The 15,473-nt window shown below is 38.1% G+C and overlaps 1 protein-coding gene and 1 long non-coding RNA gene across 2 annotated transcripts in view; one reads left to right on the top strand and one right to left on the bottom strand.

Moving 5' to 3' along the window:
• Positions 1–15,473, bottom strand: part of CCDC66 (coiled-coil domain containing 66) — a 40,539-nt gene that overhangs the window by 6,705 nt on the left and 18,361 nt on the right. The window contains exons 11-18 of the mRNA XM_063121297.1: positions 15,310–15,394; positions 13,847–14,008; positions 12,567–12,714; positions 10,543–10,695; positions 8,974–9,449; positions 5,856–5,893; positions 2,170–2,444; positions 1,066–1,187 (exon numbers count right to left, since the gene is read on the bottom strand). Of these exons, the coding sequence (XP_062977367.1) occupies positions 1,066–1,187; positions 2,170–2,444; positions 5,856–5,893; positions 8,974–9,449; positions 10,543–10,695; positions 12,567–12,714; positions 13,847–14,008; positions 15,310–15,394 (1,459 nt within the window). The remainder of the gene's footprint in view (positions 1–1,065; positions 1,188–2,169; positions 2,445–5,855; positions 5,894–8,973; positions 9,450–10,542; positions 10,696–12,566; positions 12,715–13,846; positions 14,009–15,309; positions 15,395–15,473) is intronic.
• On the top strand, positions 1,103–3,186 carry LOC134395225 (uncharacterized). Its single transcript, XR_010025225.1, has 3 exons — positions 1,103–1,193; positions 2,162–2,233; positions 3,119–3,186. It is a non-coding gene; the product is annotated as an uncharacterized LOC134395225 (long non-coding RNA).

Genomic DNA, 15,473 nt, shown 5'->3' with positions numbered 1-15,473 from the left:
GGAGGGTTTTATAATAGAATTGTTGTATTTTATGAATGTTATGAGATACTTTGGGGACTCTGGTCAAAAGGTAGGATATAAATCCTACCTGATGAATTAGCATTATTGATAAGCTCATTATCAATAGTGTAAATAGGGCTTTAACCATTAACCACTCTTTCTCAAATGCTGAATTCAGAAAGAAATTAAATGTCTTCACTTTTCCTTTAAATTAATAAATCTTTCAAAACAATAATTATAAATGCCTTGGAGTCTTATCTTAAGATGAACAACAAGGTGACTGAGGAGAAGAACTTCTCTCAATGCTGTCAACTGTGCATTAATCTGTTTGTGTGTGTGTGGAAAACGTGCATCTATGTACCTTTTAAAATAAACATTTGTACACACAATCTGATTCTCTCTCTTACAGCAGGCCATTTAGCAAAAGAGCATTTAGATGCCAGATATTAGTCATCTAATAATTCACTGATGCCTCAACCAAACAATCAGAGTAAGTTTCATTGTGATTTATTCTATCATTTGCTATCATCAACAAAGCTATGTAGTTTTTAGAGTAATTCTTTAGAGCTTAGAATGAATGAAACTGTATATATTTCATAGCCGTGTCAATTGCTCAAGTGAAAAATGCATCAGATGCTACCAAAATTGTGCATAGTAGAGCGGAGGCTCATTTTTTCTCTCCCTCCATAAAAAGCTTCCTGCATCAACAGGTTTCGCACATCAGAGAGAGGCTGTTTTAATCCTCTTTCTTAGATGTGCCACTTTGCTACATACAGTGCATTTTCATATGGTCCATCTGTAGTCTAAAGTGGTACAACTATCAAGAATTCTACAGCTCATTCTATGCAGTATGAAGCCTGGCTCTAATGTGTGCATGTGAAACTCACCATAGAATATTTTTCTCTTTCTTAGAGGATGCAAACCGAGAATGTGAAAAGAATCGGCTGTTAAGTGGGTAGGATGAGAAAAGAACTTACGAGGAAACAGAGATGGAATACCTAAGAAACTCCTAAATTTTGAGTGTGTAACAATAAAACTAAATAACGTATTCAGCTAATACCGTACCTGTCGTAGTTCTGAAAGTCCTTTGAGTATGGCCTGCTGCCTGTCTCTCACCACATTAGGATTAAAAAGCGGATCCCTTACATGATCGGAGCTAAAAATCTGCCGTGGCGTATAGTAAACATCTAAAGGTAAATACAGATGAAATGTAACAGAATTGTAAATATTATGCAAGAGTTCAACCATTTTTAAAAACTGCCCTAACGTCAAATGGATATAGAAAGAAGACAATACATATATCAGCTTCTAAAATAATGAAGTGTTTACAGGGCAATCCTGTCTGCCATTGTGGGGAGTGCTGATGTCTGAGCCTCTGAGATATCCGAAGGCCTACAAATAAGTACCGCCACTCTTCTCCCTGCTCTTGGGACCTGTGCCTTCCTTTTTCCTCTAGATTACCTCCACTGAAACCAATGGGAGGTAATTGATCTATGCCAGCTTCAGCATTGCCATAAATCATTGGCCAGACTGGGGATATAACTGAGGGCCAGGCGTGCCGACAATAAATGGTCTCCCCAACACACATCTTTTTACCCTTTCCCAGCATCAGAGTTCCAATATCAGAAAGGAACCACCACTGACATTTCTGCAAGAGCTGGTGGAGGTGGGGAAATCTGAGGTCGGATCTCTCCCTCTGAGGATGGAGCTCTCTCCCTGCCCTAAAAGGGGGAGATTCAACACATTCTATGGCCCTGGGATCATAGGACTGCAGCCTTAATGCATCTTTAGCAAGTTTTAAAAGCATTATTCCAGGGCAGCCTTCCCTAGTGCAGTGCCCTCCAGATGTTTTGGACCACAACTCCTGTCGGTCTCAGCCAGCATGGCCAGTGTCAGGGATTATGGGAATTGTAATCCAAAATAGCTGTAGAGCACCACATCGGGGAAGGCTGTTCTAGGGTGGTATTCACTCATACATAATGAGATTACTGCTAAAATATATTCGTAGGCTTTTTGTTTAAGTGAAACATTTTATGTTAGACTAATATTTAATTTTATACCATGTTACAGTTCATTAGTACAAATATCTTTAGTAAAATAAATTTAAGTTCAATGAAATTGTGAAACATTCATTAATCGTAGGCATTTCTTTAACTCTTAGTGTAGTACCATTCAACTGTTCATATTGTGGATCGTGCGTCGAGGGTCTAGTCATGGGTGCATCTGGATCCAGGTAATACACTTCATTCGTTCGCACATAGGGAACAAAGTGACATGAAGGCGGCCGTTCAGTTTCAGCACTTGGAGGAGGTCTTTCATTCTGATGCTTATCTGTATATGTACTTTTCTCTCTTCCATCATTGCTATTATGAGCTGGGAAATCAGGAGTCTTTATTTGTTGCTGTAATTTGTTTTTAACTGCTGGAACAGGCGGTGAGTCAGATCTATTTAAAAACATAAAACAATCCAACTCTAGTGACTAGTCTCAAGGAGAGAGCTTTGTGCTTTTTTGATGGTGTTAATACTAAATTGGGCATTTGGGATGCTCTGAATTTCTTATTTTGTTGAGCTTATTGAATTATCTTCAGCAAAATACTGAAATGCTAATTGTAAATACACAGGTATACCTGATGTCCTTTAAAATCTTGGTTTCATCCCCAAAAGCTATATAAAGCCAATGTTTTTAATGACATTTATATCCTGCCTTTCCTCCAAAGTGCTCAAGGTGTTGTCCATGGTCCCCTCCTTTTTTTAGCATCACAATAACCCTATAAGGTAAATTAGACTAAGAGGTAGAGCCAGACATGCTAGAGCATTTGTCAAAGAGTGATTTAAATCAGAAATGTATACAGCTTCATTAGAATAAAAAAACAGTGGGTTTGATCCACCCTTGGCCCTCTGCAAATGGAAGGCTCCTTCCATTCACAGGATCCAGTGGAGGCTTATCACTGGAGGAAGAGGGTAGGATAGCAATTTTGCTTGACTTTCCTCTTCCCATGCAGCTCCAGATGATTCCTGTTAGTAGCTTTTCAGCAGACCTTCCTGCAGTGCTGAGGAATTACACTGGATCCAACCCAGTAAACTAAAAAACCCACACCCTATATTTTCTGGATTGCAGATAGGAATGTGAATTAGCAGACATAAACCAATAGCTGCAAAACAGGTGTATAGAAGTATAGAGTTGGAGAGGACATAGTCCTACTGATGCAGGAAATCCAATGCTACAACATCCCTGATGGGTTGCCATCCAACCTCTGCTTAAATACCACTAACAAAGTCCACCACTTCTGGGACACATCAGTGAGATAGGAACAGGTCATGAGATGGAATACCCCCTCCCTCCTGCTGTCCCCTGTAACTGCTGAACTTTCCAACTAAGATTATAGTGCCTGAATTAGCTTTCCTTTTCCCCCTCCTCCTCCTCCCTCCCAATCCCCTTTCCTTTTGTGTCATGTCTTTTAGATTGTAAGCCTGTGGGCAGGGACTGTCAAGAAATACTTTTGTAAGCCGCCATGAGAGCCTTTTTTGGCTGAATGGCGGCATAAAAATACTTAAATAAATAAATAAATAAAAAATAAATACTGGTAAACAGAAATTTCCTGGGGCAATATGTTTGATACAACTTGGAGAAGGATGGAAAAACAAATATTTGTAATTGAATTTTATCTGGGAATTCTGAAATATTTAACATTGTCCACAAAATGGATCCAATATGAAAGCCATTATAGAACTGAAAAATAGGCACAACCTATATAAGGTTTTCACATACACTGATGCTGGTCATTGTGTGCTGAGTAATGTTTCAAGTGGATGAGACCATCAGACACAACCTTGTGTTTGTAAATGGATTGCCTCAATAAAGTTTAGAAACCTATTTAATAGAAAACAGCGGTGTGCCTGTTTGATATTTATTTTGAGAGGGAGATGAGGAAGTGAGGCCAGTGTGGGATAGTGGCTAAAGTGTTGGACTAGGAGCCCAGAGATCGGGGTTCTAGTCCCCACTTGGCCATGGAAACCCACTAGGTGACTTTGGGCCAGTCATAGACTCTCAGCCCAACCCATCTCACAGGTTTGTTATTGTGAGGATAAAATGGAAATTATGTACGCCGCCTTGGGTTCCTTGGAGGAAAAAAGGCAGGATATAAATGCAATAATACATACATTCATACATTCTACTAGCGCTGCTGAAGAACTTCTTAATTATTTGAACAAAATACATGATTGAATAATGTAGCCAGAGCTGGTGGCAAGGCCAGGAACTGATAACTAATTAATGTCTGCTGTTGCACACTACACAGATAAACAGTCTACTTCTTGTCAAATGATCAAGAACAACCAGTAGAGAATTGAGTGGAGAAGTAAAGGTGAGCCTCAGAAACTCACTCACTCGAAGATTGAATTCAAACTGATTTCAACAGGTTCAGAGAACTACTTGACACTTGGTAGACTTTTTATTTCTATAATAAAATTGCACTAAAATAGAACACCTTAGACCCAAAGATTCCTCAGGGTAGCCAAAACAACACTGTGTCAAGTTACATTATGTTATGTTAAGGGACATGGATGAAACATGTGCCATTTGGCATGGTTCCTCCTTGGCTCAAAATCTAGTTCTGTTAAAGACACTGTAGGCTGGTGAATGCTGGGAGTTTATTCTGTCTAAACATGCATGGGATTGCACTTAAATTTTTGTAAATTGCTCCAAGGGCAATTACTTTTAGTCTTTCAGTTTGTTTTTAAATCTCTGGTCGTATTTTTAAATCTCTACACAGCTGCTGTTTTTTACTTGGGTTTTATATTGAATTTTAAACTTTGAAAGGTGCAATTATATGCATGTTTAGACAGAAAAAATCCTGCAACTCTCAGCATCACCCTGTCAGCTATGCTGGTCTAAACATGCATAGGATTGCGCCCTTTGAAGTTTGATATTATGTTTTATCATGCTGTATGTTATGGTTTTAATTGTTGTGAATAGCTCAGAGAGCTTTGGCTACTGGGTGATATAGCGTGTAGTTGGCAGGGCTAGTCTCTCAATCTGTGCCTACTGGGTGGTATAGAAATGTAATAAACAAACAAATAGAATAAATACTTTATATTTGTGTTGTAAACAGCTCTGAAAGAATTTGCCAGCGGGCAGCATATCTATCTATCTATCTATCTATCTATCTATCTATCTATCTATCTATCTATCTATCTATCCATCCATCTTTGGCTTAATCCCCAGAAGGCATGAAGTCAAAATTGTGTAACTACATTGGTTCACATTCATCTCTTCTTACCCTGGCATCTTAGTGTTTTTCTTCCCCATGTTATCTCCCCACCAGCCCATCTCTAAATTGAGATTGCAGGGTCAAGTGCACTGACGGCACTATACAAATTTTTAAAAGAAATAATTAGATTTGGATATTAAGAGTATGCCCACTTACCTATGTGTAAGCCCCACTGAACTCAATGGGGTTTAGATCTGAGTAGGCATGTGCTGCAAGAGATACCTTTTGATCTTTGCTATAATCACAAACTTCCAGAGATCTTAGATTTGGTTTCTCAGCACAGTTTTTGTCTCTAAAGGTATTTTTTGGAAAGAGAATTTATAGTCATTATCATAATTTTAAAACTAATTTCAAAATGTTGTGAGACCCCTGATCTTGTGAACTTACACAAAAACTCATTGAATAGGGAGGTTGTGGTCTCTCCCACACTAGAGGCATTCAAGAGGCAGCTGGACAACCATCTGTCAGGTATGCTTTAGGGTAGATTCCTGCATTGAGTAGGGGGTTGGACTCGATGGCCTTATAGGACCCTTCCAACTCTACTATTCTATGATTCTATGATTTAATAGAGAGGGAGATACCCACCTTTGTTCAAGTGAACCGTTTTTTACAGAGGTTTCTTCCTAAAATAAGACCAAAATAAATAAATAAGTCATTTGTCACCACTTTGTATTTTATAGTTAATGCTTCAGTTAGCTTGCTTTCTCTCCCCTTTGTTTTTAAAGCACCTTTTAGAACTTGCTTGGAGTTTCTATGGCACATATCAAAGGTTAACTAGTACATTGTACATTGATGGTGCTATATAAATAAATAATAATAATAATAATAATTAACTAGGAATTTATCGACCTATAAACCCCCATTCCTGACATTGTGACATACTTTCCCGACATTCTGTCACATACTAGTGTCTGGGGTAAGAATGAGAGGGAGTGGAAAATACATGTGGGGATAGGATTGTGAATAGAACTCTTCCTCCTCACCCATCAGACTTGAGGATCATTTAGCTCAGCCTTCCCCATCCTGGTGCCCCAGATACTTTGGACTACAATTCCCATAATTCCTAGTCAGCAAGACCACTGGGGATAGCCAGGTTGGCCAAGGCTGCTGTTGCTGGGTCTTAATCCCATCCTTCTTCTTAAGTGCTCAGTATGACATCAGAGTTTCTTCTCTTATCCTCACAGCAATCCTGTGACATAGGTTAGATTTCTGCAACTGGCCCAAGAGCATTTAGGTCAAATAATATCTTGAAATACCCTCAAATAACACTGAATTATGTCCGACGGTACATGGCTGAAAACTGTACCATTTGATATAGAAATGTGCCTTGATACACAAAAAATGAATTTGCCTGAAAAACACTGATAAACATTAAAAATGAATCTAAGTACATTTTAATGTACTTTGCATGAGCCACCCTGAATTTTATTTTTTGTTATAGAGTGGCCTATAGGGTGACCATATGAAAAGGAGGACAGGTCTCCTGTATCTTTAACAGTTGTGTAGAAAAGGGAATTTCAGCAGGTGATATTTGTATGCATGCAGCACCTGGTGAATTTCCCTCTTCATCACAACCGTTAAAGTTGCAGGAGCCCTGCCCTCTTTTGTATTTGGTCACTCCAGTATTATTTTATTTAATTACATTTAATTGCATTTATATACCACCCCACAGCCGAAGCTCTCTGGGCGGTTTACAACAATTAAAAATAGTAAACATTAAAAGTATACAAAAATTTAAAAAACATAAAAACAGTATAAAAACTATTTATTTATTTAATTACATTAAATGCAGTATAGCTCCTGCAGCTTAAACTGTTGTGATGAAGAAGGAATTTCACCAGTGTGCTGCATGCATACAAATGACACTTGCTGAACTTCCCTTTTCAATGCAACTCTTTTTTATATGGTCACCCTACGTATGCACATCATAAATGTATAAGTAAATAAATAGGTAAATTACAAAATCTTGCACAACATTGACAGTCTTACCCATGACAGGGGCATTTCCATGTAAATTACCTTTTATGTCATATGAAAATTACCAAAAGATAAAAGCAAGCACACTGGCTTGCATATAAGAGATGAATGTGAGAGGGGGAAGGGTATGTTATTGGGCCTTAATGTGACAACCCACCTTAGAAGGGAAGAGAACTAATGTGGGTGGAGGTGGCACCTGGATGTTAGCTGGCAGATGCATTCAGGATTTGAAGTATTTTGTCTTAAACCTGTGGTTACTGAACTATATGTCTAGGGATTTAGAACTGCTGCTTTTAATTGAATGAATTAAAAAGTGCACATCAGCCTAAGCAATTGAGAGGGGGGAGCGCATAAAATTGTAAATAAATACAATGTGCAAAAGCATTTAGCTGTTTGCTAGCACTAAATAAAGGTTTCCAGTTAAGGTTCTTACGAATGCAGCCTTAGGAGTTTTCTGGATGATCAGTTTATTGTTCAATAAGTACAGTTTAGGTTCTTATTTGTTGTGTACAGTCAAGCAGCTCCTCCAGTCAAGGCTGCATTTCTGTTGCAGGGATACTGCATTTTCTCAGAATGATTCTTTCCCAATGGAGCATATTTCAGCCTTCCTCAACCTGGTACTCTCTAGACTTTTTGGACTACAATTCCCACCAGCAACAGCCAGCATAGGCTGTTTAGGGATGGTGGGAGTTGTAGTCAAAAAAATCCGGAGGGCACCAAGGCAACTCTGTAAACAGTATCACTAAACGTAGTGTGAAAAACTGAAGTTTTTAGCACAATGGTTACATTTTTTCAGAAATAGCATTCTTATTACTGTAAGCCTCCTTAAAGCCAGTTGTGGCAAGAAGTGGGATGTAAATTCTATAATAAATACTGCAAATATACATTGCCAGTTTGTTTCATTATTTTCTCAAATGTATATGGGATCATATAAATATATACAAATATATTCTTGCATAATGCAATTTCTTCTTTTTTAAAATGAATCACTACTAAGTTTTGATGAATGAAAGGGATATATTCTATGAGTATAAACAATTGTATTTTTTGAAAACAATCTGATGCTAGTGATTTATGCCAATAGTTTCCATGAGCCACTAACTCTTTCAGGGGTAAACCCACTGCATGGGTGAGAGCAGCTTAAAGTATGGCTGCAATTCTATGCACACTTACTTAGGAGTAAGCTCTACTGAACTCCATGGCAGTTACTTCTGAGTAAACAAGCCATATGATCAGGCTGCACATCCTGGTTCAGGCCATGTTCAGATGAAGAATTACTTTAGTTCAATACACATTTAAGTCTATCACTGGGATAGAGGAGTCCCAGTGTGGCTATAGCAGCAATATCCCGCTTTTGAATGGAAAGTGTCAGGTGGAATGGAAAGTGTCAGCATCTGTCCAGACTGTTTGCAAACAGAAGTGATTGGAACCCAAATTGTGTACAGCACTCGTTTATGGGTTCTATTTCTGGGAATTTTTATTTATTTCCTGTACTCAGTCTCTTGTGCAATGACTGGATATGTGCTAATAATGCTCAGAGATATGGAATGTTTACACTTGATTTTATGTTCTTTACATTTAAATCCTGTTTATGTCTGATAACATTGTGTCTTTTCTTTTTCTCAGGTTTCATGCACTTACCTATTATGTGAACATGACCTAAGCTAGGAAATCAATTATTACTTTTGAATACTGTGTTAGTCATTGCATTTCTTAATGCATTCACCTTATTTTTAACATCATCTTCATGATGAGGGGAGGGGGATCTATCGGGAGAAATGCCTTTCTTTTGACTGAGATTTCCAGGGCTGTTTCTTTCAACCAACTGAAGCAACTGCATTTGGCGTCGAGCTTTCTTTTCCTCCCTTTGCTTTTGCAGACGTCTCGGATACTTTTCTGATGCTGGAATATACCTTCTGCAAGGTTTGTTTATGTTCCAGTCTGGTCTTTTCCCATTTCTTTCCAATGCCTTGGTTTGTTTCTGCTTTTGTGCAGATTGTTCATATAGATTACTGAAACTCACAATATTCTCTTTTTCTGAAATCTTTTTATCTAGATAATGTGTTTCCTTCTTGCATTTTTTGCTGCTGAAGTCTACTTTATATTCTATAGCAACATCTGGAGATGTACAGCCCACTCTTCCTTTCCCAATTTGCTTATTGCACATTTCAGAATTTGTGTGTGCATCAATGTTAATACTTTCTGAAAAATAAAAATACATATTTACATATAATACATATTTTAATTAGTCCCTTCAGTATACCACTACTAGTTTTATTCAAACAGCACTCAGATTTGTAGTGACCAATATTAGTCCATCATTTTTTCCTCAAATAACCAAGCAACGTAAGAACCGCACATTCAGCATTAGTAAGCATAATGAAATTAAACACTAAGCACCATCCTACATGTCTAATCAAAATTACTCCTATTAATTTCAAAGGGTCTTATTCCCAGGTAAGTATAGGGTTAAACTGGACCAAACGCAGTAGTGGAAATGTACTCTTCTGTGCCTTCCTTCCATGGCAACCTCTCCAGGCCCCTGAAAGTACTACATAGAGTGAGGAGACCCTGATGAATGGGGTTAACTGTGGGGTCGGGGGAATCCCCAAAATCAGGTGGAGGGAACTTCCACAGGCAGAGCCCTTCCTCTTGTGTAGGGCAGACCTTAGATCTAACCCTAAAATTATCTACACAGATACAAGTCACATTGAGTTCAGTGGGCTAACTCCTGGGTTAGTAAACCTCACACTGTGTTGATAATTAAATTTATTAATAACTTCACATCTTGGTTATTGGTTTCCACTTGATAAAACAAACAGGATATAATACATATTACTTTTCTTCCCAGAAAAAAAATAATTTTCAGTGATGCAAAATTGTACTACTTTTATTAATGCTCATGTGAACATTCCTTTTACAATATAATAATTCATCATTGCATACTTTTTTCTACCAGAGAGCATTTGAAAATAAATAGCCTTTGTAAACAATTATATAGCAATAAAATGACTAGGTACCGTTATATGTTTTTATAGGGTTGATTTCTCTGCATGTAACTTGAGGTATTGGTATACACAACCGCTTTGAAGAAAAATTAGGAGGAACAATAGGTTTCAAACATTCATTATCAATTGAATGCTAAATCCAATTTATCAAAAAGTCTCCTGACAACTCATTAATGACCATGAAAATGGATTTTTTTTCCAAGCTAAATATCCTGTTTTACTACTAGTAGTTGAAATATGATACCTAGGTCTATAACTAAAACATGCTACTTAATGAACCTGTGTACCTGTCTGCACAGCAGTGTCTTTCCGAGGAGAGAGAATAGTTTTGATATCGTGATTCAATATATTGCTATTCTCTCCAGAACAGTGATCATGATGTTCACTGATATCCAGAAAACCGTTCAGGTTAGTACAGCAACTCTCACCTGGTACATCACCTAAAAGGAAAAGGAAAATGGTATATACATAATACTCTTAAAAACCCTAGAATTAATGTTCTACATAATCACATCACCTTAATGCTGAATTTACAACTTCATATAAATTTGTCAATTGCCAAACAAGGATTATGCTGGAATAAAGGAGTTGTAAATTTTAGTCAACACAGTTAAAAATAACTAAAGATTCTGCATCTCTGTCCATCTTGACTAAAGCCAGTCTGAAATTTTACTGCAAACGTTTGTGGAGTAAGCTCCTCTCACCCCTGGCCACAAATCACAAACCTACTTTTTCTGTGTTTTTTCATGGCTATTTTCAGCACTATGCATCTCCTTTCTGTTGCTCATTCAATGCCACGTCAAAACAAACACATGCTTCTTGTTCTTTATAACAAGAGGCTAACCTGTCAAGTGGAGGATGTCATCACACCAGATTTGGCTATGTGGTACATAGGACAAACCAACTTCTTTCATTACTTTCACTGAGGATGGTGGGGCAGGGGGAGATGGAATGCACCCCCCCCATTGCCAAAGCTATTGAACAAATGATACCACCCACCCACCCACCCCCACCCCCATTTTCATGCCCCTTCCTGTCCTGAAAGATTGCTGAAAAGTGTGGGTGGATATTTCAGAAATGCAGCCCTTTGTTTTGGCTCCTACACTGAATCAGTCTGATTCTGGACAGATTAATAGATGTTTCTAGAAAAGGTTTTTTTTTTTTAAATACCTTGTATAACTGAGTCCCATTTAAAAGGGCAACATGTTAGTGTCACATTAAAATCATATTGGGTGAAAGGATTCCTGAGGTATGATGAAAGACTTAACAGAAGAAACGTGCATATTAAAAGCCAAAGATTTGGAAAAACAAGGTGTGCATGTGCAAAGTTGACTGGGGAACATAAACAATGAGAAGCATTTAATCAGTGGAATTTTGAAGAGAAAAACGATGGGCAAAGAGACTTGCAAGATGAGAGCCTGGGACAAAGGTTGTATGAGTGCCAGCAAGTGAAATCACGGTCAAGACCTCTGGGGAAAAGTGATGTCCTTTAAGATGAGTCCAATTAATGTACAAGCAGGACACGTAATCAACAGGCATAGGAGAGAAGAGTATTTAAGATACCCCCAAATCAACAGAACTCCAAGGAAAGACCGTAACTGTACAGCACCATGTACATTGATGGTGCTATATAAATAAATAATAATAATAATAATAGTAACACCAGCAAAGCAGCTGCATGCAGCATGTCTGCTGCTTCTAAGTATGCAACGTGTCCAGCCCCTCGGTTCTTTTGCTCCAGCATGGATAACTATCTGAGTGAATGTGGAAAGTGTGAATGGATTGAATTTAACTGCATTCAATCTAAGTAAAGGTGTTCTAAAAGTTGCATTTGGATTTGAGTCTCAGTTTTAATCTCCCCCTGCAATCCCAGCTGCTATTCCTAACACTGGTATATAAGAATTCACAAAAGGCTCTGAAAACATTTCCAATTCCATTCCACATAAACTAACGATGAATTTCTATCTTGAAATATTATTTATATACCACCGTCAATGTGCAGAGAACAAGAGAACTTGTACTCATGCACCCTACAATGTAAAATTAAACACAGGGGAATGAAATGGAGGGAGGAGAAGACGGAGGAAAAATGTGCCATTATTCCAATTACATGTATTTAGGTCTAGTTACAATAGGATATCATAACTTGGGGGCTGTACCCAAGGTTTAATGAAAAAGACAGGCCTTTGAAAATCTTCTACCATCAAGCGTTATAAAAAGGCACAGATTCTTTGTATGTGTTTGTCAAGGAGCAATGAAACTTACGTCCAATCAACTCTGTATAATTACCCCATTTATGCCTGGAACTTACCACCACCAAGATTTTTCTGCAATTTGGAAATATCATGTCCTTTCTGAGCAAGATCTTTAATACGCTGTTCTTGTTTTAATCTCTGGGCCAGCTCTTGAGCTTTTTGCATTGTGTGGTATAGCTCATTTGTTTTAAGGGTCATAATTTCCTAACAAGATAAAGATATAAACACATGAGCAGTTAGCAAGGGAACAAACACTTAGAAGCTGTCTTAAACACTACTTATTTCTATGAATTGCATGTTATAGGGATTTTTTAAAAGCAGGATGTGTGCGTGAGTGAGTGAGAGAAAGAGAGAACACACATATATACTAACAAATGGAAAAAGGTTTTCAGTTTCAACTAGAAGCTGAAGCTAAAGTTGCCTGGTTTCTGAACGTGAGGCTGCCTGCGCTGGATTGCAGTGAGCAAAAAGCTGAGAGGCAAGCCAATGTTCAGGTGGGGAAAGTAAGCCAGAACCAAGGGCCAAACTAGGAGGAAGAAGCAAATCAGGAGAGAAGGATAGTCAAAGGATACAGGAACAGGCTCAGAGCTCAGGAAGAACTTGTTGCTTGAGCAAGGCTTAACTGGAACAGGAAGCCCTGTTATACTTCCTCCTGTCCAGGGGATTCCATAGCCACCCTGGGTGGGAAGGGTTAATCTAGGGCTTGAACATATTAATCTGTTTATGCAGAGACTACAACACACAGTCCAGTGACTCAACACGTGGGGCAGCCGCACACAAACCCCAAAGACTGCCCGCCACTGTTCTAAACTAAAAAGACGAGCATGTTGATGCCAAGGAAGCCTCAGGTTGGATCGAACGTTATTGTTCCACCAGCAGAACAGATACTGCTGGCGGAATTGGACTTACACATCTTTTCTTTCCCCTGCAATCTCCCAACCCTCTGAGGCAGATTTGGAGAACACCCAGGAGGAGGTTGCAGGGAGAAGGATAGGCAAGTCCTGTTCTGCCAGAGGTAACCATTCCACTGGTGAAACGACGAAGTTGGCTGTGACCTAAAGCCTCATGGCACCTTAAAAACTAATAGATCTGATATAAGTTTTCATGGACTAAAGCCCACTCCTATCGAGTCTTGTAAAGCATCGTACATATTGCACCGTTTATTTCAACTTTTTATTCGGCATAATTTATTCTGGTTTGTTAACCATATCGGGGACTAAGGAGTACTGGAAACAGAAATTCTCAGGCAGTGGAATTCTGCACAAAATACTATTATCTGCATTTGACAGTAATTGCTCAGTTTAAATCTTGCCATAGAACACTGTGAGATGCCTACCTCTTTTTGCTTTTGTTTGAGCAGATCTTCTTCAAACTGCTTCTTCATCAGTTCCTGTTCTTTTGCAAGCCGGAGTTCTTCTTCTTGCTCTTCCTGTTTCCTTTGTTCCTCTTCAAGTTGTTTCTTCTGCCGTTTTTCTTCCACTTGAGCCATTATGGCTTTCTGGAAAAGTTCATGATAAAATGCTCTTGAGAGTTGTGGATAAGTAGGATTTAAAGATAATTAGAAACAGAAAGATATGCATGCACACGTGCGCGCGCGCACACACACACACACACACACACACAGGTATCTATATATCTGTATCTATATATACTGTATATAGAGCTAAGATCCTCTTGAAATTATCTTCCATAAGTCATTCTCCCCTTATTTTATACTATCCTATCAACACCATTAGATTTCTTAAATTTCCCTGGATTATGACTGTTTATGCTGTGTTTATTATTATTAGGCCTAGATGATGAGGATGAGGACTGTTATTTTCTTTTATAAAACAAACAGCTACCTCTCCCTCCTTATAACATCTGCAGTATATAGATTTTTAATAGTTTTGAAAGTACATTCGAAAAACATTCAAACACCTATATGTGTATTAGATAGGAATTGCATTCAACAGAAAGCATTTCCTGTGACATGCAACTTAAGTGAGACTTCTAGAAGAGGAGCTGTTAAACTTCAGAAGCAGCAACTAGGAAATTCCCCTTTCTGCTACTGCATGAAACATCTTCAATCAGTTACTTGAGTAAGAGTGGCCTTCCGGCCTGCTGATTATTTGCCCAAGTGACAAGAAGCCAAAGTGGTTTTTGCCTAAGGTTCCTTGCATCTGTATTTTCTATTCTCATCAAGATCCTACGCAACAAATGAATATAGAAGTGTATATATGGAAAGGAGAAATGAGCAGTGTAGCACTTAAAATTTGGGTGGACATGAAGCTAATTTTTATAAATGAGCAGCTGAAGATCTGGGAAATGAAACCTTAGGTGTCAAGATGTGCTACAGTTTCTAAAATTACAACATTTTGACTAATATATTGTGGCTCAACTAAAGGTTTAAAGAATAACAGAAAATGATATATTAAGAGATGTGTATAATATCTGGAATAATGAAACTCTAGCAGTGATTTCAACTAAGAGAAGGGGACATTGAATGAAATACAGATACAAGTTTATTAATAGAAGTCTTTCAGAGCACCTGACAAAAATTCAGCTGCAACATCCCAGTGAAAGGAAAAATAATAACATTTCCTCAGCATGCCTCAGGTTATGTTTAAGACAAGAATAGCAATTGGTTATGGTCCTAACCATAATGCAAGTAACTACATCATTACAATTCCTATCACTTGTTCAGCATTTTTTGTGGGGGTGGGTGGGTTCAATATTAATATTTTCTCCATCTTTGTGGAAAACCAGAAAATAAATAAAACAAAAAAGTAACACTATATCAAAACTTAGTAATTCTACCTGATGTTCTAATTGTTTTTGCCGTCGCCTCTCTCTTTCCTCAATTTGAGCAGGATCCAAAAGGGCAGTCATTGAACGAAGGAAACTATGAACAGAAGAGCATTTAGAGGCACATACTTTCATTTAAACAAACATCAAAGCATTGTGTAAAAACCCTAAGACAT

This window comes from Elgaria multicarinata, chromosome 3 (assembly GCF_023053635.1).
Source record: "Elgaria multicarinata webbii isolate HBS135686 ecotype San Diego chromosome 3, rElgMul1.1.pri, whole genome shotgun sequence".
NCBI lineage: Eukaryota > Metazoa > Chordata > Lepidosauria > Squamata > Anguidae > Elgaria > Elgaria multicarinata.
Note: the sequence above shows the minus strand (reverse complement) of the source record. Positions and strands in the feature narration are given on the sequence as shown.